Source organism: Leptinotarsa decemlineata, unplaced genomic scaffold (assembly GCF_025532065.1).
Source record: "Leptinotarsa decemlineata unplaced genomic scaffold, Ldec_3_MD MMD2_tig00026314_RagTag_RagTag, whole genome shotgun sequence".
In the NCBI taxonomy this organism is placed as follows: domain Eukaryota; kingdom Metazoa; phylum Arthropoda; class Insecta; order Coleoptera; family Chrysomelidae; genus Leptinotarsa; species Leptinotarsa decemlineata.
The window spans coordinates 8,980,024-9,004,293 of NW_027412684.1; the positions used below are offsets into that span (position 1 = coordinate 8,980,024).

General features: G+C 34.4%; 1 protein-coding gene across 4 annotated transcripts in view; it reads left to right on the forward strand.

The window, feature by feature from the left end:
* The window catches only part of LOC111506102 (uncharacterized), a 259,371-nt gene that overhangs the window by 95,009 nt on the left and 140,092 nt on the right, over window positions 1-24,270 (forward strand). For all 4 annotated transcript variants that reach the window (XM_074181729.1, XM_074181728.1, XM_074181732.1 and 1 more), the window contains one exon: window positions 15,590-15,701. In XM_074181729.1, coding sequence (XP_074037830.1) covers window positions 15,590-15,701 — 112 coding nt within the window. The remainder of the gene's footprint in view (window positions 1-15,589; window positions 15,702-24,270) is intronic.

Here is a 24,270-nt window from a genome sequence, read left to right on the forward strand (position 1 = left end):
TTTGAAAGAATCGATATAGTCATAACCACCCTTTTTTTGTCAAAATCTACTCGTCATCATTCGAGCGGTTGGAGAACTGTGATATGAGATTTGGAAAATCTGATAGATATGATACTAACGTATCCAGCGAAAAATTCATGAATCTGAATGAATTAAAAAATGTGAAGTGGATTTTGCTACCAGAAATATTTTTAGTGAAGGAGATATACTTTTCCTTTGTTATCGGCCAAACGGCGATACTTCCATTGAGATCCAATGCAATATTTTCTATAACAAAATGTGCATCATACCCTGATAAGTTATGAAACACGATGGGAATTGTTGGATCATCTTGATAGTTTAAAATGCACTTATTGTGTGATGGTTGGCGATTAATTATTTTTAGGTATTTGACGATTATGGTCGCATACTATTTTGTCTGATATATTGAATGGTTTGTCACATATATGACAATGAGTTACTGCCTGAAAATATGTTTCCTGGCTGGCTGATATATCTACATCAAATGGACACTGGAACACAGTTGCAACATCTCGTCTGCAAACCATTTCATACAATTTTCATCACGAAATGATCGATAAAATGATAGTAGTGTATCATCATAAGAGCGTTTCAGATAATATCCAATAGATGCCGGAATGTGTCGTTGATATTTATTGTCATCTTGTGCAGATACCAATACACTCGGCATATATGACGAAAGGCGATGTAATTTTATTTTTGAAATTTTTGAACCTCAAAATATATTTTCCCTCCATAGGTAATTTTGGTAGGCATTCCTTTGTCTTCGAGCAGTCTTCAAGGTGTTTATCTAACATAGCTTGCGTGGAAAAACAGTGAAAACACCTATGGCAAAAATATTTTTTTCTATTATGGTTGTCGAGTTGATTACTCACCAAACTAGATAGATCTTTCATCCAAACAAAGTGTTTTCTGATTGGTGACATAACATCATAGATATTTATTGAATCCTCACATCTTTCATCGTAATACATGTCTTGAATCATGAGTAGATTCACATGTTTGCTTTTATTTTTTGCTATGCTCAATCTTAGCGGTATTACAGTATACTTGGATTCAAAATGTTTCAACGTGTAAACATTGACTGAGAGATCATTCTGCTCTTCGAAACTATTTATCTGAATAATTTTCATCGGAAAGTGAATACCTTACAACTTCAGAACTTTTGAATAGTCATGATAAGATAGGATGTGATCTGAATGTTGTCCATGGGGAACTGGATACAACGCCGAAACAATGGCCCAAGCGAAGCAGGCATTATCATGATTTTTCGTTTGATTTGAGAAGGCAGTTCTATGTATGATGAACCTCTCTGCGGCACAAATTTGTTTACGGTAACCCCCCAAATTCACTACTGCTTTCAACGTCTAACCTCTGTCACGTTCCTGAAACTCTTCCAACTTTATCATGATTGGCTCTATAACATGTTCCTCAAACCACATATTCATATCAGTGTTACTATGGATGGATGCGTTAGATTCGATCGCCTTTGACAACCTCAAATTCTCCACCGAATGTCATATTAACCTTTAAAAATGCATCCTTTTTCAATGCATTTTGAATTAGTCTCACAATGTGGGTGTTATAGTCGATCAAAAATGAGGTAAGGTTCTTATGCTTGAGATTACTAATCACTTCAGTCCGGATACGCGAATTGAAAGCCGATTGTGAATCATCCCAATGTACTCGATTAGAGGCTGTCTCTTTCCGGCTAATCAGGCCTGCTCCTTTCTTCATCTCAAATTTCATCTGATTACGTAGTGTTGTATTATCGAGCAAGAATGCTAGTATAGTTTGTTTCCCACCCATAGTAGTAGTATTTTTCAGATCTTTTTTATTCGTTTAGAAGCCTTATAACACTCTTCAAGTCCATCCTCCACTGTTTTCTCCTGGTATTCATCTATTATGAGGCTCAAGATAGATGCGATATATTTCATCACATCAGCAAATATTTTTTAAAATTGCAGAAGCAGGTTCAACAATAACTGATTGACCGTAATGGAGCGCCAGAAAATATTCCTTGAACAGTAAATTAGAAACAGCACTTCCTAGCGGGGAAAACTTTGCGTTAGAAGTAATGTGACCAAATATGAATATGAATAAAATCTACTATTGAGACACATGTCTTATGGAATCATAGTATATCAGAAAACTGAATTTCTATGATGATATATTAGTCTGAAACACTATATTCACAGGAACAACAGTAAAAATGTTGACAAAAATGTTTATCGCGCTATTACAGTACCCAATTCGATAGCGACAAGTTGCATTACTGTATCTTTATCATGCAGAAAGTAAATGTTCTGTTTCTGTTTAAAATCTGTTTTTCCGTTAATCAGCTGTCGCCCCCATACGAACGACAACTCTCAGAAGTTAAGAAACTTGTGCGAGCTGAGGACTAACGAGGTCTTACCTTTCAACGTGTGATTCCTAACACGGTTGCAAAATCATCGCAGCTTCAAGAAAAATACTACAACATAAGCATAAGCATGCATTGTGTGAAGCATGCGTGTGTATGTACGAAAAATGTGTGCATTATGTAATATTTGGGGACTCACAAACCAGTATAGCAGGACATCGACAGAAAATGACCACGTAGTCAAGTTGAAGATCAAACTCAAATTCAAGGTCAGATCATGAAATGGTGTAGGGGAGGAATCAGTTTTCAGGTTGAAGTGTGGAAACCTCCTTTTCAGTTGAATACACGCTCACATCATATGGTATATTGGCTTGAATCTTGGATAATATTGGGTTTTAAGAAGAATATAGTAATACATTTCAAATTGAAACATGTGTATTGCGACATGTAAAAGTTCATGTCGAGAATATATTTAGGTGTGAAAAATATGTCTTTTTCGCTGCAAAATGGTGTGTTGTGACTGTATACATTGTTTTGGAGAACTTCCAAACCCTGTTTAGCATGATTTTCGCAAATATAGTGTTGAATTTCAAATGATTAGATTGTATTGCAATACGTGAAAGTTCTTGTTAGGCGAGCATATGCATGTGTGAGAAATATCCATCTATTGTATTGCAAAATGGTATGACCCTACGCATCTCTTTTGAAAACTCCGCAAATCTCCGTCTAGCATAACCTGGGGGTTCAGTTTCAAGCTCAAACCAAACTGCTCTGTCAGATCTTGACATGGTGGGGGAGAAACAGACCAAACCTGCTCTTCAGTGGAAATCATATCAATATCATCTACTGTATGACTTCAGATTTGTAATCAATTATATTTCGAAAAGAAAACGTAGTGTGACATTTTAAATTATTACATCATTTTTAAGCATGCGGAAGTTCATGTAGGGCATGCATATGTGTGAGAAATATCAGTCTGTTCTCCTGTAAAATGTCAAGTGTTGACACTACATGTCTACAAATCTCCGTCTAGCATGACATTGGCGGAGAAGTCAAAGTCAAATTTTAGTCATCATGTTTGATACATGAATGTATATATGACACGTCACATTTTTACAAAAGATATTTTATCTTATAGCACTTATATCAATAACAGCACATGTTACACAAAAATATTATTTTTATTTTCATACTCTAACAGGAAGTAAAAACAACTTGCTACCAAAAAGTCTTTGACTTTTTTCTTGAATATGAGAAAATTTGTTTCATTATGGTTTATTTTTTCCTGATGGAAATCGTTTCTCCGTCTCGTTTAATGACAATGAATTTCCTCATTTCTTGTTAGCAAATGGGAATGAACGTAGCTTAATATTTTGTAAAGTTAAATGCATGGTAATGTGAAATTTTTTTTGTCTTGGAATGTTTTCTTACAAGATTCTTTGTATTTGAGATCAAAAATTAGTCTAATGAAGCGTTTTTGCCTTATAAAGATTCTATTTATTTCTGATGAGTGTCCCCAAATGGTAATATTTATATTAAGCCATAGTATATATCCAAGAGATTATGTCTCAAAAAATTTAATTTCATCGTTAAGAAGGCAAAATACGTTTTTCAGAGAAGTGCACAAGTATTCGATGTGATTATTGAAAGACAATTCAGTTTCGAAACCTAGATATATTTGGAAAGGGCGCTGATACTTACTTGAAGACTGGATAAATGTTGTTTTATTTCCATTATTTATTAAATGATTGTTTCTACACCAACATTCGAATTCATTGATTACTAGTTTCGTTTCATTTTCAATTTCATTCAGATCTGGGGACGTCACAATGGTGTGTCATTGACATACATGAAAACTCGACCCTCGAGAAAATCCTAGTATTTAGTTTCAAGGTTAAACCAAACTTCACCATCAGATTTTGCCAATGTGTGGAAAAAAGAGACCAAAGTGAGGCGATACCCACGTTTCAGTTGAAGTTACGTCAATATCATCCACTATGTTGGTTCAAATTGTAATGTAATCATATTTCAAGAAAAAATATAGTGCAGTATTTTGAATCATCATTAAGTATGCGGTACCTAGTTCATGTTAGACATGCATATGCGTGAGAAATGTCAGTCTGTTCTCCTGTAAAATATTATGTGTTGAGTCTACGCATCTGTTTTGGGGCAGATAATAACCTTGCATTTATTTCAAAGTCAAACCAAACTTGCCGGGTAAATCTGGCAATGACAGGTGAATGAATTTATTTTCGATCAAAGTGATGGCACATCCTACTTTTCAGTTATAGTTACGCTGATGTCATACGCTGTGAAGGTCGAAACGGAATGCAAAAGCTACATGCAATATCAAAATCGACAAGTTTTTGTCATACGGGATCAAGAAATACATGCAAAAACTATAGAAAATCGGCTCATCAAAGCAGTTCTCTTTCGACAATTTCTAAATTCTAACCAAACCTCAAGATTTTTCCAAATCCTACTATATTTATTTCTCTTCCGAATATGTATTCTGTAATTCAATTTCACTCTCTTCAGTGTTTTCCGTACATAAAAAAGACCTAAATAATAACTATTCTTTCATTCGTCATCATGATTTTTTTAACTTTCGATTTCGAGTGCAGAAACCCTAGGATAATTTCCTTTGTATGAATACTTGAAAACTCATTCCATTCGACATACACCTAACATATGTTAATTCTCTTAGTGATGACTGACTGACACAGAATTTTAGTTGTTTGTTCCTGAGCATATCATTTCGCGAGTAATTCATAAGTATATATATGATATACATTTGGAATCCTGAACATTTTTATGAGCTATTTTTCCGACAAATCAGGTTACCTTTTTAACATGGTGTAGTGTCGTGAAATGACAAAAAAAAAAACATAAATGATACAATTATAATATCAATTTATATAAATATATTCTTCCGAATATTTGAAAACTTGTTTTTCAACTGCCTGTTTCAGAATTCATATATCTTTTTCCTCTACACAGATATCGCCTTCTGAGAGTTGCCCATCGGAATGCAACAGCCAGTTAACGATAAACACAGACACTTTATTGCTTATCCCTCACCGTTTGGATTCAAAAAGGTATTTCACTCTCACGATTTTGAGATAAAGCTTTCTGTCCTAATGTCTTATATTTCTCTTGTGAGAATATTCGATCAAGATTTCATTTCAATTACTTCAATCAGATTCTCAAATAGATATCCGAAAGAAAAAATATCTTTGGAGTGAATCTTTGATTATATTCCTATTTTCTCAATACGCTGCTTTAACAACTTCTTATTTATCAGTAGGTAATTTGCAACTGTCGGCCGCCGAGAACATTGGGAATACAGTTGACTAGCATCAAATATCAGTCTATCACTTCTTCCAGCAAATAATTCTCCATTCATTATCTTTGTTCATTCTACCAACAACGAACAGTGCTTGCATGAGTTGGTCTCGTCGAAATTGGCTAATTCGCCACAAAAATCCTAAAATCGAAGGTGTCGTCGTGTCATTCTGACACCACATCCGTTTTTTATATTCATTTATATGCGTCGGAGGATTTTTAAAGTTTATCATCACGTCCATGAGTCGTTCACTATCATTACCACTCTTTCAAAAATATTTGAAAACATTATTTCTTGGTTTAATAACTCAACACTGGTATCGTCACATTGATACAAACTATTCACAAAACTTATCAAGCGTCACGATAGCGCAGATGGTAGAGCGTCTGCTTCGTAAGCTGCAGATCGATGGATCGAGCCCCCGACAAGGCACGATTTTTTTATGTATAAAGTTTCACGGCCGCTGACGAAGCTGTAGGGTGTTCCACAAGGATCCGATCCGTGGTATCAAAATATGCAAAATGGACCTTAGATTTCCTTATGGCGTTTAACACGTAAAAATGATCCAAAGTGTGCTGGAACTCTTGTTGTTACTTTACTACCAGTCAATCTAATAATAAAACTGATGATCTTCAAACATGACTCAACGTGTGACGGAAGCAAGAAACTCTTACGAAGGTTCGAAATAGACAAACACTCCAATCTAGCAGACCACTTTTATAATCTTCATGCAATCATTGTTCAGTGTGGTTTTGGCGTTGAATCTGTTCATTATTACGCCTTGGTCAAAGACGAAACGGACTGACCTAAGTTTGACGATAGTCGTGTCACTGTATAGTGTTCTGGCGATGTCTTGAATTTATTGGAGTCTTTGGAGACACTCTACATTATGTTTTATGAGAGAGAGGACATTGGCAGATCAAGATCTTCAGATGATATGGTGCTGCGGGTTTTTTCTGGTTTTCCTGCAGCTGAAATAGCAAATGCGCCACTGGAATCAATGAAGTCGCCCCGGAGTGCCAATTAATTTTTGTTGTTGTTTGATTTTTATTTTAGAAGTGTTATTACATTTTGGTGCAACTTAATCTTCCTTTCTGCTCATATAGTAATCATATCTCACAAATCAATTACTATCTCTGGAACAATTTGTCAAAGCTTTGCCTATAGATGGCTATGGTTTTAAATATGCGAATGCGTAATTTCCACATTCATCGGAAGATAAGTTAAAAAGAAGGGATTTTCGTCAGGCCTGAAATCCGCAAATTGATGTTAGATTCAAACTTAGAAGTAACAATTAATGAGAAGGAACAGGAGGCTTGGATATTATTTAAAGAAGTTGTGAAAAAGTTTTTGGGTAATGCCAAGATCTGAACTATAAACTTATCGTAGCTAACATGATAAACAAGTTTAAAACTCCTGGTTGCCTGATGAGCCATAAAGTCCATTTTTCACACAATCATCTTGACTTTTTTCCTAGAAACTCATGTGACGAGAGTGAAGATCAAGAGGAACTGTTTCTTTAGGATATAAGAAGAGATACCAGGGACGGTGGAATATCAAAATAATGAGTGATTATTGTTGGTCACTTCACAGAGAAAAAGAAAACGCAACTCACAGGCGAAAAAGCTACGCAAGAAATTTCACGGAGAAAAGGCAGAAGAAATATAAAAAATATTATAATTCATAAAAATATAATTTGTTAAAATTTTCCCAATTCTGTAATATAATGTAATATAATAATGTAAGTAATATATCGATATCATATTGCGAAAGAATGGTGGCTTATTAAAAAAAACTGTTGATGAAATACGGTTTCAGCATACAAAAATGAATCAGATTTAGGTGAATTTGTTTAAAAAGTTTTCACAAACTTTTTTTTTGTTGCTCTGTGTTATTAATGCGAGTTTTTCATATTATTTTTCTTACTCACCGTATACATACACCGCATACAACTATAAAAAGTCTCTTGAAATTTGATATATGAAATTATATAGATTTTAATGTTGTAAATAAATACCATATTTTCCACTTCTTAACCGGCTCAATGGGCTCATTTACCAAATTTTTTTTATTTCATTATTTGAAAGTTTATGTTTCAAATAGTACATCTGCAAAAAATCTGAATTTTCACTCTTTATCTTCCCCTTCAAATTGATAGTTGAATGTGGCGTTCACCGAAACGGGGCGTGGTCAAACTTGACGTCACATCAGCCGCCAGTGCTGGCGGATAAGCGAAATACATACGTGTACTGAAGCCGTAGAGAGCAAGTTGTGTGTTGTTTACTGCAGTGTATCAACTGCGTGAATATGTAACACGTGTTGTTTTCAAACCAGTCAGCAAATGAAACAGAATCCGACGATTGCAGCGATTCATAATCTCCAACTACAGGCCCGGTTGCCACCGCTCGAATCTCGTTGCTTGGTGTGACGTACCGCTGGCGATATAACAATTTCAATTGCTTTTGCTCAGTTGTTAATTGACATAAAAACCGGAAAATTTCGTGGGATACTTGGGAGATGATTTACTTTTATAATATATAATTTTCAATAAAAAACTAAATTAGCCTGAATGAGCCCATTATGTACGCCCATGGAGCAGCCATTTGAAAATGATGTATTACTATGCTGCTCAAGCAAGGAAGTAGCTATATTTTCGATGGTCCGAGTCTCAAAAACAAACAAAAGAATGAAGGTTAGAAAATTTATCCATTTTCTGAACATCTCTTTTCAGTTTTTAATAAAATCTTGCGTTATTTAAAAATATTAACTTATCTGAAAATCTGATCTTGACAGACATTTTAACTAAGTTCATTATCAGTTTCATTCGCATTTATCAAAACCGACCGTACATTTTCTCCCTTCTCTTTAGATTTTTCAATGTGTTAATAAACTCACCCTAAAGGCACGACGGGCTGGTTTTTTGCCGAGAACAGACAATTTGGCCGGCTAGACTCGGATTTTCGAGAGTTCGTTGCGCCGCCTTATGCCCTTTGTTGATCTCTTTGAAGATGAATCGCTCGATAAGATTTGACCTCGACCGTGAAATCGTGACCTTCGCTCGGACGTGCTTTCGTACGCGCCGAGAATAAAACGATGGTGTCATGTTTTTATTCGAATAATATAATTATTTTCGTTACGTACTGTGTATACATCTGTTCCTGTTAGGAAATTCGACTTGGTTATCAGTTTATTTTCAAAGCGACTAGTGGGGCGAATTTTACAGTGTTAGTCTGTGATTGGAAATTAACGTAGTAAATTAATCACTAATTTTTTGGATAAATTTTCGGAGAGCTCGAAAACATACAGTATGACTCATTAAGTTCGAGTCACATGGAATTTTTTCATTAATAGCCTTATTCGAAATATCCAAAGAAAATAGCATCCAAGTAATTCGCATTGACAATGTTTGATTTGTTTCATTCTTAGCTAGTTTATGCCTGGAAGTATAAAATTACTATTATTATCTATATCTGTAGAGTAGCACTTAGACCACATGTGACCCATTGTACATCCTCTAGAGGAGTTGTTCTCCTAGGTCATCGTCCATCCTGTCCTTTCCAGGAAGGTGGACAGGTCACTGGGAGACATCTCCTTTATATCGGCAGGTATAGGTTAAGACTCGCCGAACACACACTCTCTTATGTTCCTGTTCACACATACTGCATAAAGATGTGTCTCCTAGCCCCATACTATGGGGCTAGGAGCATTCGTAGCATCTGACTCTGTGTTCTGTTTTATTTATATTTTGTAGGGTTTATTAAACACAAACCTGGGTTCAATTTCCATTCCTACTTCGAGGATTACACCAGCCGTGCGCAATCGTAACATGGCCATTAACGCAACTTCCTAAACGACGTACAGGTCCAGAGGGGTCAGACCCGTGATTAATTCCATTGCCGCAGTTGGTGTTGTTCTCATGGCTCCTGTGATGTTTAAACAAGTCAGTCGCTGTATTTGATATAATTTTTGGATGGCCGTTGCTTGTAGAACTTTCGGTTCAGTAGAGGCAGCATGAAGTGGAAAATACATTTACTTTTTTTATTAAAAATTTCATCTAGTTTTATTAACAATTTCAATTCTTTTTCCTGAAATTTGTGTATAGATATAGAAATAAAAACAAATAAACTTTGCATCATATGTAACCAAATTTTTATAGCCCTATTTGGATTTTGTGAAAAGCATATTCAATTTGGCTTCACAGTAAATACATCTGGAATAAAGCATTTTTCAAAACTATTTACTTTTATACTGGTTGCGATGAGTGTCATTACAGTGATGCAATTTATAACTAATTTTTATACTTGTCATGGTGATCAATTGAGTAATCGATTCAAGTAATAAATGAATTACTAGGATGTTGTGTACGAAACTGCTACTTTCAACTGAAGGACGAATTCTTTCCGCAAGATTAGGGACTGCCATTGGGATCGTCACTTTCACTGGTGATATATATATATTTATATACATATATATATATATATATATATATATATATATATATATATATATATATATATATATATATATATATATATATATATATATATATATATATATATATATATATATATATATATATTGGCTATAGCCATTGACGAAGCTCACATGACGCCCCGAGTCTGGTTGAGATACGTAGACGACATAATATGGAACCATGGAAATGCAGAACTAGACACTTTCCTGAAGCCCATCAACAACGTAAGTCCTTTCATCACTTTCACAATGAAGAAGGAAGTCCACAACGAATTGCCTTTCTTAGACGTATTGGTGAAGAGGACCGACACTAAATGGGAAACATCTGTATATCGAAAACCCACTCACACAGGACAGAACCCGAACCAGAAATCCAACCACCATCAATCGACTACGAGAGGAATCATCAAGATTCTACTAGACCGTGCTTTCGGGCTCTGTAATACAAATGAAGGTCTCGAAAAGGAACTAGGCATCATCAAAAATGACCTTCAACGGAATGGTTACTCCAGAGTGATGGTAGAACAGGCTTTAGCTAGAAGACACCAAGAGCTCCACAAGAAAGAGAAGCCGCCACAACCAGTACTTGTACTTTCCTACATCAGAGGATTATCGGAAAGGATAAGAAGGATTGGGTCCAAGTATAACATCAGGACCTGCTTCAGATCTGGGAACACTATCCGTAACATTCTCACGAAAACCAGGTCACCAAACGCGGACTGCGATTCCAAGAATTGTATTTACAGGATACCCTGTGCGGAGAATCATACATCGGTGAAATTAAGAGGCCATTGAAAGTTCGCATTGCTGAGCACAAGAAACACACACAGCGAAGAGAAACCAGCAAATCTGGAATAGCAGAGCATGTTTGGACTCATCAACATAACATCAAGTGGGCTCAAGCTGAAATCATCCACAAGGAGGAGCACTGGTTCAGGAGAAAATTCAAAAAATTCAAAGCAGAAATAGATGTCAATGACAAATTTTTTATGAAGCTAATAACAAATCTCATATGATGCGGACTTCATTGTGCATTGTGTATTAAAATACAACTTTGTTGTAATTCAGTCGACATGCTATTATTTTTATCTGGTGTGTTTTTTTTTTCAGAATTCGAATTTCATTTGCAATACAGTATCATCTTCAAAATATTCAAATTTGAAAACCTTGATAATAATTGAACAATTTTCATAAACATTTTTTATTTATAGACGCGTTTCGCTAGCGAAGCTGTCTACCGAGGTTTATTGTAAATCGTCGACTTGCATCCGATTACATCCACCAAATGACGTCACGAGTAAGACAAATCAAATCTGCAGTTCACTATGTAAATGTAGCATCCCAGTCATGCTACGTGAAGAAAATTTGAATATCTTTACGTGCCCAGAATGAAACCTAAGTCTACGACTATTCTATATATCATTCAAAGTTACTTACTTTTGAAGTAATATTAGTCTGGTGCCATTCTATCGAAAACATAACCTACAAGACAGAAAATTACGAAAGGTGTCATTGGATTCGGAAAGGTATTTTAAAACTTATGGAATTTTTTTGAGAAGGTCTAGCAAAAATCATTGAAGGTATAAACATCCTCAGACACTTTTTGGGATATCTGTAATCTGAACTGTAACGACTATATTCATAATGTTTATTTCGAGGTGAGAGTCAGCTTAAAATGGATAGAGGCGCATTGACCGAATGACACTGTTGAACGAAAAAATATTTTGACTGATTGTACAGAGACGGGAAAGCGGGACATCTCCCTAAAATTTGCATCTTTTCTCCGGTTTCGAAGAAGTTCATTTTGAATTGTAGAGCCCAAAAAAAACTGTTCTATGGAACCAAAGGCCTGCTGCAAATATTTTTATATGATATAATACAAAAAATCGTATAAGCGATTTTTTACACGCTTTATATTAGCTTCACCTGTTTGTATGTATGTATGTTTGTTTGTTTATTTGTTTCTTTTTATGTATGTATGTTTGTATGTATGTTTGTAACTTTCAAGCTCGGGATCTGTATTGACAGAATTATCGACATTATTATTGCTTGATCTATTCGCGGGCAGATGGCGCTGTACGTGACCTTCTTGATAGGTTGTTCAAAACAAAATCAAAATAAATAAACATAATTTAAAAAAACTGAAAAACACGTTTTTGAAGAACATCGAACTAAAAAGTTAAAAATGAATATAGTTTGGAAAAACTTAAGAACACGCTTTTAAGGAACATCGAACAAAAAGTTGAAAATAATGTTTTTAAATAAGCTTAAAATAGCAATGATCGAAGAATACTAGTATTATTGTGAAAAAAGCGTGGGCGTTTTCTGTCATATTTTTTGTATATCTAGCGCCCACCCTTTTTTCACAATAATACCAGTATTTTTCGATCGTTATTGTTTCAAGCTTATTTAAAGAAATATTTTCAAGTTTTCAGTTCGATGTTCTTTAAAAGCACGGTTTTTAGTTTTTTTAAACTATATTTATTAAGGAGAAATTTAAAATCACTGGGCACCCTCTCAAATGGTGGTATACCAAATTTCATAAAAACACATCCAATATTACCAATTATGTGGTCGAATCAACATTCAAATTGTATCATGAATGTTAACTGCACTCTCAAACTTTCAAATGGTTTTTAAAACCTGGTGAGTTGGCCGTGAAACACCGTGCGACTATGCAAAATCGCGTTCTTTTCATTTAGCATTGGAAATAAAAAACTAGTATTGATTATTATTGCTGCTGTCAAAAACTGTATTGAAACAGTAATATCAGATTATGCCCGATTAGTAAGAAAAATATTTTGTAAAGTTGTAGGAATTGGTGATATATCATGCGGGAACTAAGTGTGCGAGATAAAATTGAACTTGTGCGCCTAGTCGGAGATAATGCTCTTTCGGCAAGAGAAACTGCCAGAGAATTTCATAACAGACATCCTGATAAACTTCCAGTGAGCAGTAGTACGGTGAACCGTGTACATTTTGTTTTTAACGAAATAGGTTGTGTATCGAGTCATATTCTCAAAAACAGAAATAATCCACATCATAAAAAAAGAAATGGTGTGCGAATATTGCAATATTTTCGTAATAATACTCATGCTAGCTTGCGAATGGCTAGTTTGAACTTAATTATCCTTAGAGAAAATATCTGGAGATGCCTTGTAAAAAATAAAATGAAACTATTAATGCCAAAAATTTTACACACTCTGGAACCGGGAGATGAAGAAAGAAGGAATTCGGTTCATGGGCTCAAGGAGAATATTTGAATGATTGTATAACTTCTTCAGAAACAGTTATGTTCAATGATGAAGCTAAGTTCACTATAAACGGAGTAGTCTCGTCCCAATTCAAGGAACTGGTCTGCAGATAATCCTATTCGGGTTATGAACGCAAAAAGGCAATATTCCCATAAAATAAATGCGGGGTGTGGAATAATCCAAGATAAGATTATCGGTCCGTTTTTCTTCGAAAGTAATCTGTATGGAATTATATTTTTGGACTTTCTGAGAAATGAGTTTTGGGACGCAATACATAACTTACCAGGAACGCCTGAATTTGTAGTTTCCATTACATAATGTAGTTATTGTAAGAAGATGGCTGAATAATAATTATGGAAATCGATGGATAGGCCGAAATAGTCCTTACATCGAGTAGCCGCGAAGATCACCGGACCTGACACCGCTAGATTTTTTCTTTGGGGTACTGAGAAGCAAAAAGTTCACAAGTCTAGACCGCAGTCAGTAGAGAAACTATGCATCAGAATATTTGCATCTTGTGCGGAAATTACAACAGAACAACTGAGAAAAAGTATATTGAATATTAGAAGAAGGTATGACAAGTGCATTGTGAAGAATGGCGGATTGGTTGAAACAATGAAAATTTGATGAACGTTCATTTCTGTTTCTGTCTACAATAATTTGTTGACTATTGCTTTTCAATTGTAATTGTTTTATTTGTCCAATGATTAATTGATCAGAATGACTATGTAAATTCGTTTATTTAAATTGCCTCATAGTTATCAACGATTACTCGATTTCACTTTTCAGTCCATCAGGTACTTGGATTAATTCATAATAAAAATTTCTTTGATTCTACCACAGAATTATCAGTATTGAAAATTTTTGAAGAAATTGGATATAGCACCATTTGAGAGGGTTCTCAGTCCAATGGTGATTTTAAATTTATCCGAGAAAAATACGATAACACGATTTCTTGTATTTTGACCTATAAAAATATTCGCAGCAGGCCTTGGTTTTTGAAGAAAGAAAATTATATTTGGTCCCAAAGTACAGTTTTTGAGCTCTTCAATTCAAAATAAAGTTCTTCAAAATCGAAGAATAGATGCATTTCGAAGAATTTAATCATTTATAAAAATAATAGATTTCGTAAAAATATTTTTTTATTTGTTTATATAATGAACAATTTGTTGTGAACAAATGCATTTTTGACCTGTTTGTTTTCAATGTTGAAATATATAGAAAACCATTGAGAGTCATATATCATTTTTTAAGGATTTTTTTCTGAAAATACTGAAATATTGGATGAGTTATTGAAATAATTTCACTGTACTTGCACGAGAGATTGCTCTAAAAGACTAGCCTGAATACACTTGCAAACCAGATAATACCAAGTTGTCAATGAAACGGCATTCGCGAACCAGACTATACCAGATTGTCGATAAAATTTTTTTTTCTACACCCGTACTCTAACAATACACTTATATGACCATAATCCGTTTCATAATGATATCCATTATGATACAGATTTTTCATAACGATACAGATTATCAACCAATAGAAACCCATAATTTTTCAATCAAGAATCCTGTTCCTTCGTTTGTCCTAGATTCTAACCTAAGTAACTAATTGCTTTATTTGTCAAAATCAGTTTTCATATTATCTACCTATATTATCAAAATGTCTGAAAACCGCGATATAGAAGGAATACCATCGACTCCAATATTTTTAAAACATCAGATTAATTACAGTTGTTATATTCAATATAAATATAATTTGAATCTTTATAGTTTTTATATATCCATAATAATACCATTAAGTTTGTGTTTTTTTAAAAAATATGAGTTAATTACTGTAAATGTGTTCAATACAAATATAATATTTATAGTTTTTCATTATTTGTCGGGTTTAGAAAAAATAGCGTATGCAACTCTCATGTAATGGTTATTAATACACTCGCATATACTATACAAAAGTCGCCTTCGGCTCGTTTCCTATCCCGGTTAATGCTCTTGTCTTAATAACCATCATTACATGATCGTTGCATAATATACTATTACCGGTCTATACATCTTGAGAACAAACATATAGCGGAACAAGAGTCTTCTTTCACAACACGTATTCTCCTCTCAATGACATTTTTTTCATTTGCAGATGTCTTCCGCCGCCGTCGGGACACATTCGGGGGCGGGTCCCCTGAGTTTGATGTCCTGTGTTCGAGAGTCGTCTCCTCTCCAGGACTTCGATTCTGACAACGAAAAGAACGGTGAGTATTTTACTGTTATGAGAATGATTGATGCTGTCTGAAATACAAGTTTGATTAAATTTTTCATATTCCGTTATGATATACATGTAATTAAATCAGGATGTCTGGCATCTCTCATCCCAGTTGTGTGTGGGCTCCCGATAACTTATCTTGAGGATAACTTAGGATAATAACGAGGACAAATTTTTACCTAAAAACCATTGAAAACCTTAATCACTCTGATCACTCTGATAACTGACAATGTTATTGACCAAAATATTTTCAAATGGGATACCTTATTGAAAATGATTTCCTATTGCTTATCCATCATTGCACATAACATTATTTGTCACTGAAATCCAGACAAGATCTTAAGCAACATTTTAGGTTTAAAAAAATATTTTTTTGTTCAATGAAAACAGTATATATTATTATATTTCATCTATATTTCTTTTTGGAAACTGCTGGTAAACAAATTACACGTTAGGATTTGATTCAAAAGAGAAATAAAAGTCTTTGATCCCCCTCCCCATTCGAGTTTTTAAGGGTAACAAACTTTCACTCATGTAGTGTTGAACGGCGAAAGTAAAAATTGTTTCTTGAAACCGCTCTTCTCTTTGAAAACAAAGTTTTCCTGTTTTTCATGACTTCCTGGTTGAAAAATATTCAGGGTGCAGCGTTTTCAAATTGATTCTTTGTAGTTTCTACCTTTCAGACTTGAACAGAATTGTCAGCAAATCACAATGGAGTAGATTTGAACTGAACCTTGATAAGTATGAATGTATCTATAGCCTCTATAGTAACATCTTAACGATGCATAAAGTAGTTATATTACTCCTAGAACATATAAATATTAAATCTAGATCATTTGCTTTTTTTAGGTACATTAAAAAAATACCCGGTTGCGATCTCAAGTCACTTTTGCAGGTATTTGTAATTTAGAATTTGTGGTGAATACGCCGAGGTGACAGATTTCACTCTTCTGGGTTACTTGAATTGAACTAACCGTCTATCAAAAATACTTCTTCCACATCAGAACTAAAATACTGTTTCTCGACTCACGTTTCTAGCCCGATGGCTGGACGATCAATTTGCACTGCGTATAGTCCAACCCGTGCTAGAAATCGCACGTTGAAAGGTGAGACCTCGTTAATCCTTTGCTTGCACACGTTCCTACTTCTGAGGGTTGTCGTTGGTTAGTGGTGACAGATGGTTAGCGGAATAACAGTTTTTTTTCGAAATAGATTTGAATATATCCGCGTAGATCTTGATTCTGTGGGGAATGTTTGCATGAAAAGTAGAATATGCTACTTCAGTATAATGTAGCTTTCTAATAGTGGAAAATATTAAGTAAGTAAGTAATAGACTAAACGCGAACTCGTTTCTACTTTTAGAATAAATTTGTTTGAAAATAATTAACCTTGATGAAAAAACTATTTAGTTGAGTAATGATTGTCATGATACGAATGTCATTTTTCGATTCTACCCGTGTTTTATGGAAATTTTGTCGTCTTTGAGGGCTTTACAATGTGGAATTTCTTCCTAACGATACGATAGTTTTCTCAGGAGTGCGTTCATCTGGGAAGCGGACTGTTGCGTCGATCGTCAATAATCTTCATATAAACCAGATTGCAATCTGGCTACCTTACCCTTTCAACGTGTATTCGTCAGGAGGACAAATGTTTCTTAACTAGGTGATTGGACGGCTCTATGCCGTCCTGGCCCTGTACACCCTTCTGACTGGGATGTTTGGTGAACAGACGGGGCCTTCTGAATCGGGATGGGTCGTCTATAGCATAATCTACAGCGTCTCTAACTAATGGGCTATCATGAATTTCCGATGACTCGAAAATTCTCTGACTCCTCGACTGGATGGATTGCTTTAAATGTCTGCAGATGGCTTTATTTCGCATGAACCATGAATCATTCCAGAATCCATAAGATCTAATTTTGTAATATTTCCAGAATGGAAATCTTACCAGAATGGAAAGATTAGTCAGGTTGGTTTGTCTCCAAGCGCCTGAAGCATACATGTTGACAGGCTTGAACATCGTATTGTACAGTAATATCTTGTTATTAAGGTTGAGCTTTGACTTAGCTATCATCATTTGGATTTTGCTCTTAATGGGCTTAACGTGGTGTGGCCAGGTGAGACCATCGTCTATCATAAGACCCAAGTACGTGACTCAAGACTGCCATTCGATCTCCCTGCCTGAGATAGTTACCCTCGTGTTCGGAGAAACGTTAAGTCTCCCCAAATATATCATCCGAGTTTTATCTGGATTCACTCGGATATTCCAGTGAAGGACCAGCGTTTGAGGTCGTCCTATGCACGTTGCATGTAAACGACTTCAACTCACCACCCACAGAAGAGGCGAGGAGAGCCGTATCATCAGCGTATAGGGAAACTTTTACGTGTTCAAACCTGGAAAGGTCGCTCACGTAGAGGCTGTATAGTAGTGGAGATAGCACTGCTTCCAGAGACAATCCAGTTTGGATTTTCTTGATGTGGGACAGGTCTCCTTCGATTCTGACTTGAATTGTTCTGCCTTTCAGAAAGGACATAATCCACCGGACCAGGCCCCGAGGCAGGTCTAAAACGAGCATTTTGTGTAAAATGCCTTCTCTGTAAACCTTTGCAGCACAACACGTTCATCGAGCTTAGCCGTTGAGCAAAGCAGACTAACGGTGATTCCGGGGAAACAGCGGGTTCTGGCCCTGTTTCGAGATCATGACATTCACAGCGTGCTTTCATCTGCGGGGAAGTATCTGAGGGCAATTGAGCTGTTGATAATATGCAACAGATATCGGATAAAGTTCTCAGGGAACTGCGTCAATAACCTGTTGTTGATTGAATCAGCTCTTGGAGCCTTCTTAGCCTTGAAGGCCTTTATGTGCCACCTCAGTTCTTCCTTCGAAGCTGGACGGATCACGTCGTAATCATTTTCCCTGAGGATACGCCAAACCCGCCGTTCCAGCCGAATGGATTGTTGCGTCCTTGCCCGGAGTTTATAATTGTTTTCTGAAGAGATGATTGGGGAAGCCGAGTCGACGACGCAGGAAGTTATGATTGTGGTAGGGGGATCTGGACAGGGTGAAGTAATGCTATCATCGTTATGTCGAAGATTGGGTTCTCAACTCCTACAAAGAGAATGTGCTGATCTCCCTAACTAAGCGCATGTTCCGTTATTACGTACTTGGGTATATCGCATTCCATGTTCGTGTGGTAAAATATACATAGGAACTACAAAGAGGTATATTAGTATCATGACAAAGTAGCATCAAAGAAATTGCCAACTGGGGCAAACAGATAAGTCTGTAGAAGCGGAAGATTTGCTTAATGAGGAAGATCACCCAATCCTCTTTGGAGCAGTTGAGTTACAAGCGAAAGCAGAAGGAGGCGAATGAATTCCACAAACACACGGATAATTTCACTAAGACAGAAGAAAACCCTTAGGTAGTTCAACTAATATGGAACCCAATCCTCGCTAGAACGAAGATAGCATTATAGTGCTCCACCCAAATCCCTCTACTGCTGTTACAACTCACACGATCTCGTTCAGAATAGAAATATAACCTTTGACCAAGGACACAACAGTTCGCTGACTGCATTCAACATCCTCTGAAAAAACTAGTCACGCGTGTTAACTAAACTTTGAACAAAGATCGGTTATTATGACTTAACTGTAACCCTGTAGACTTTTTCTGGGTACTGATGAGTACTACAAACGTCTAGTACCTCAAAAGTTTTGGCAGCTCACGCCAAATGACTTTCACAGGCAAATTTTTGAAACTTTGAATTACATTTTTTGAAAATGAAATGCAACCCATGCTACTCGTTCATAATGTATGTGAAAGAATTGTTGGAATTGGTTGAGTAGATTTTGTAACGAAACATGTTCTGATTTTTCCTGCAGTGATTATCCTTATCCACTAACAAAAATGGATAATAATGTAGTGACTCGGAATTTTTTTCAATTCGGTACCGTCCATTACTACAGAATACATCACAACAATCGCTGTCAGTCATTAGAAGATCCAAGAAACGCGATATGCCACCAATGTGGGTTTCCTGTAAATGGATATGTAAGCATCTGACCGGTCACAACTTGTAGATAGACCCGTATGGGCTACATCAACCACCCACATTCCTTTTTACCGTTATCGTGTTCCTCTCACTTGTACTTACTGCGGAGAAAATACCGTTCATAATGATGTACAGACGCAATGTGTTCGATATGATTATCTGTACTTAGTCGATAGTTTCGTTTTGATGTCGTTCGGCAGGATGGATATGTGTATTTATAGAGGTTATTAGTGATAGGGGGGGATTTGGTTATTGGACACATTTTCTTTTCACATAAACATTGAATTACACAAAAAAAAATTACTTTTGAAACAAATTCTTTCATATGAAGATTGTTAATACAGGGTGTTCCTTTGATCATTTTTGATAGGGCACTTTGTGTCGAAGATACGGGGCTAAAAAGAATTTCGACATAACAATTTTGGTAGTTTTAAAATTATTAAAGTAGCCGAAATAAAAGTAACTATAACATACTACACTGAACCAACCAAGTGCTAAAAAACACCGTTGGTACCTAACAACAACATTCCGATTACTACAAACGGCTGCAGACATTCAATTTGCTGGGTGTAACGCAATCAGAAACGATCCTGGTGTTTTTGAAAGAGTTCGGGAATCGACGAGGAGAAGAGTGGATTCTTGCATCCGAGCGGAGGTGGTCATTTTAAACAGTTCTTGTAGATTAAGAAACATTACATGTAATTTTTGGTAATGAATTGTCATTGTCGTATCTTCGAAACAAAGCGCCCTTTTTAAAATCATGAAAGGACAAAATAACCTTAGAATAGTCCAAGGAATAGTTTGCTATACATTCTTTCCCAAAAATTTCTACTAGTTTGAACTTTGGACTATTGCAGTTTTATAAAATGAATAGTTGAGTCAATGTTTTCAGTTTTCACTTGAATAATTTTGTGCTAAATGCGACGTGCAGATGTTTTCAACACGGTAAGGAAATCAAATGAGTTAATTTCTATTGTCTAGAAACAGAAATTTCCAAGGATTATTCAGGCTTGATTTCCTGAAAAAGGTCTAGCACTGTGGCAGTTTCGATCTAATAAATTTATTCAATCAAAAGCAAATTTTATTGAATAGTAAAATATTATGACTTGAAATTTTTTTTTGCGTTCATAGTAGTCTAAACAACAAGTTCAAAAACATGAAAAATAGAGATAAAGGTCGTAAAAATATTAGCAATAGCTCAGTTGGTTGAAAAATAATTTTGCTTTTAAAAATCATAATTTACACTTTTAAATAGTTTGGCAAAAAAATATTTATTATTTAATTGTTTATTAGTTTTAAAATTTGTTATAAACAAATATTGACCAACGTTATATTTTTTTCTGAAGTAGAAAAAAATTATAAAAACAGCTATATACAAAAAAGTGCCATAAATTTTTTTCATTTATTATTATAATTTTTTTATGGCACTTTTTTATATACATAGCTGTTTTTATAATTTTTTTCTGCTTCAGAAAAAAATATAGCGGTCAATATTTGTTCATAACAAATTGTTAAACTAATAAACAACTAAATAATAAATAAAACTTTTTTTTCGCCAAACTATTTAGAAGTGTTTGATGATGTGTTTGAAGTGTATGATTTTTAAAAGCAACTAATTATTTAAACAATCGAAATATAAAAAAATCGATTTTAAAAAATTAAAAATTAAAATTAAGAAATGTTTTTTTAATCATAATTATCTCTAGACAACAAAGTAGCAAAAAAATTTTTCAAAAATATTGAAATTCTCTATTTGTTTAAAACAATATAATAAACAAATTACGTAAAAAATTCATATCCTATGTTAATAACTGCCATTGTTTAATGTGAAAACAGACATAGATAAATATCAATTAAAAAAAAATTATCAATAATTTTTAGATATTTCATTTTGCAATAGTTATAAAAAATTATAATTAACAAATGAATAAATTTTTATGACTTTAATCGCAGAATCGTATAAAGTATATATATATCAAAAGGGCTCCACGAATTTTAAAATTTATAGGCCAATTATTTATACCTTTTATCCCATTATTTATGCCAACGGAGATTGGGAAAAAATTTGATAGTTAACAATTGAATAACTTTTTGAAAAATGGTGATAGAACTTTTTTCTACGGGACTCGATTCATTCAAGTGTTGAGAAGATACTAGATTTTTTTAAAATTTTTAAAATGACATTTTATTTCATTAAAAAATTATTTCTTTTGATAAACTCTCTTTAGCGGCAGCGCGCGCATTCCGTAACAGCCGCACGGAACCCTATTTTCAACGTTAAATTAAAATTATGAATAATGTAGATAGAGTTTCGGGAGTCGGGGCTTTTTTATCGAAAATTTCCTCCTCTTTAACGAGCTTTTTTCAAAATTGCTTGAATATTAACATTTTTTGACTTATTAACGAAAAACTAAATACCATTTTTTAAATCTTTTTTTGTTGAAAACAATTGCAATTTTTTACCTGCACCAAAATCCTTCAAAAACATTTTTCTACAGGTGATTATGAATCGAATGAGCTATCGCTCATATTTTTAGGACCTTCATCTTCTATTTTTCATGTTTTTGAACTTGTTGATTAGACTATGGTAGTCGGTCGGTTTATTGAGGAATCTGCGCACGTGCATAGCAAGATGATTATTTCATTGAGCCGAAGCTGTCAAAGGTTTTTCAACAAAACAATATTACAAAGTCTGAGTCTAATTGAACAATTGAAAACAGTCTTAGAATTACATGATATAATAATCCTAAGCAGTAAATTTTTAATCAGTTAAGTAATGATGAGGCATGAATGACTTTGAATGTAGGTACACATAATTATCAGCTGTGATAAATAGTAGATAATTTCCAACGGTAATGGAAAATCAATCAATAAATAACATATCATAGTACATATTATTAAATAATGGAAAAGGTCTCTAAAAGTTATTTATCGATATATAACGATGGATAATGGGGGAACCACACGCCAATGTAATTAACATTGAGTATCATTTGCTAAATTCGTTACAGCTTCAAATACTTTTTATACTAAGAATGTTCTTACAGTCTTTATAACTTTATTTGATAAAAAAAATCCGGATTTGAAACAAATATTTTTTTAACAAAACAAAATATCATAAACATAGAATTTTTTGTCAACTAGTTTAGTGATCCAATAATTTTTCTGAAGAAAAGTTGATTGGGTAACAGGATCAATGTTTTCTTAAAAAATCAATTGTTTTTTTTGCCAATGTTTCGAATTCAATTGAATTCTTCTTCAGGGCTCGAAAAGTAGTTTCTTCGTGTGAATATTACTGCTTTAAAAACCACTGTACATGTTATATACATTAAAAAAAATAAAAAATAATGCAATAACCAAATTTTCAAGACAGCATCAACACAGAACGATATGAAACATGTCGTTCTGTGTTGAAGAAGAATTTATTTAAACTCGAAACGTTGTCAAGAAAACAATTGTTTTTTTTTAATTTATCCTGTTACCCAACCTACCTTTCTTCATAGAATTTTTTACTCTTTTGAATAAATAGACAAAAATATTTTTTTTTCGCTAAATATGATGGTTCAGAAAATATTGAAAATCACAGGACAACATCTATAAAATCAATTATAATTTTCCCAATGACCGAATCTTAATAAAAAAATATGAAAATCTGAAAGTCAAAACTTGAACGATTTTGTATTCCGAAACCCAAAACAATCGAAACATATTTGAGTTACTGAAATCAAAAATGGAAGATGATTTGAAGAAGGTAAAACACTGGTGCGACTCAAATCATCTCTGGTTCAATACAAAACAAAACTAGCCGTCTAACCTTCAAATACATTTATGAACCTCTTATATTTGACACCACAGCCATTGAAAACAAACTCTGTACCAAATTTCTTGGCATTGAAATTGATAGTAACCTAAAATTCCATATCCACATCCAAAGTCTCAAAAGGAAACTGGCATCGGGATGTTTCGTAGTGAGGGTTGTGTGATATAATATGACACCTTACTCATCTGCCGATGAGTAAGGTGTCATATTTTTCTCTAATCGAATCACACCTGCGATATGGTATTGCATTTTGGGGTTATTACAGCAAGCAATGGGGAATGTTCCTCTTGACCAAAATCAAGTAGTTTTCATAAAAGAGCTCGAAAACAACGCATTTTAAACCTATCATTTCAACCTTTTTCTTTGAAAAATTATTTAAATACTTAAAAAAGAGGAATGAAATAATGTATTCCAACATTTAAAGGGATTCGTTTTTATTTCACCATTTGGCAACATCGGTTATAGCTAATAAAGGACAATGAATCTGTTACCTGTATGAGACAAACAAAGATGACATATTTCAGAGGCGTGCTGTTCTGTTCACCTATGTTTCGAGTTACGAGACATTCTGAAACATATGACATTTTGTGCACCTAACCTATCTTCCTCTATATAAATAAATAACAAAACAAATGTTGTTTATGTGGCTTGTGGAGATGTTATTGAACTATAATTTATATTTT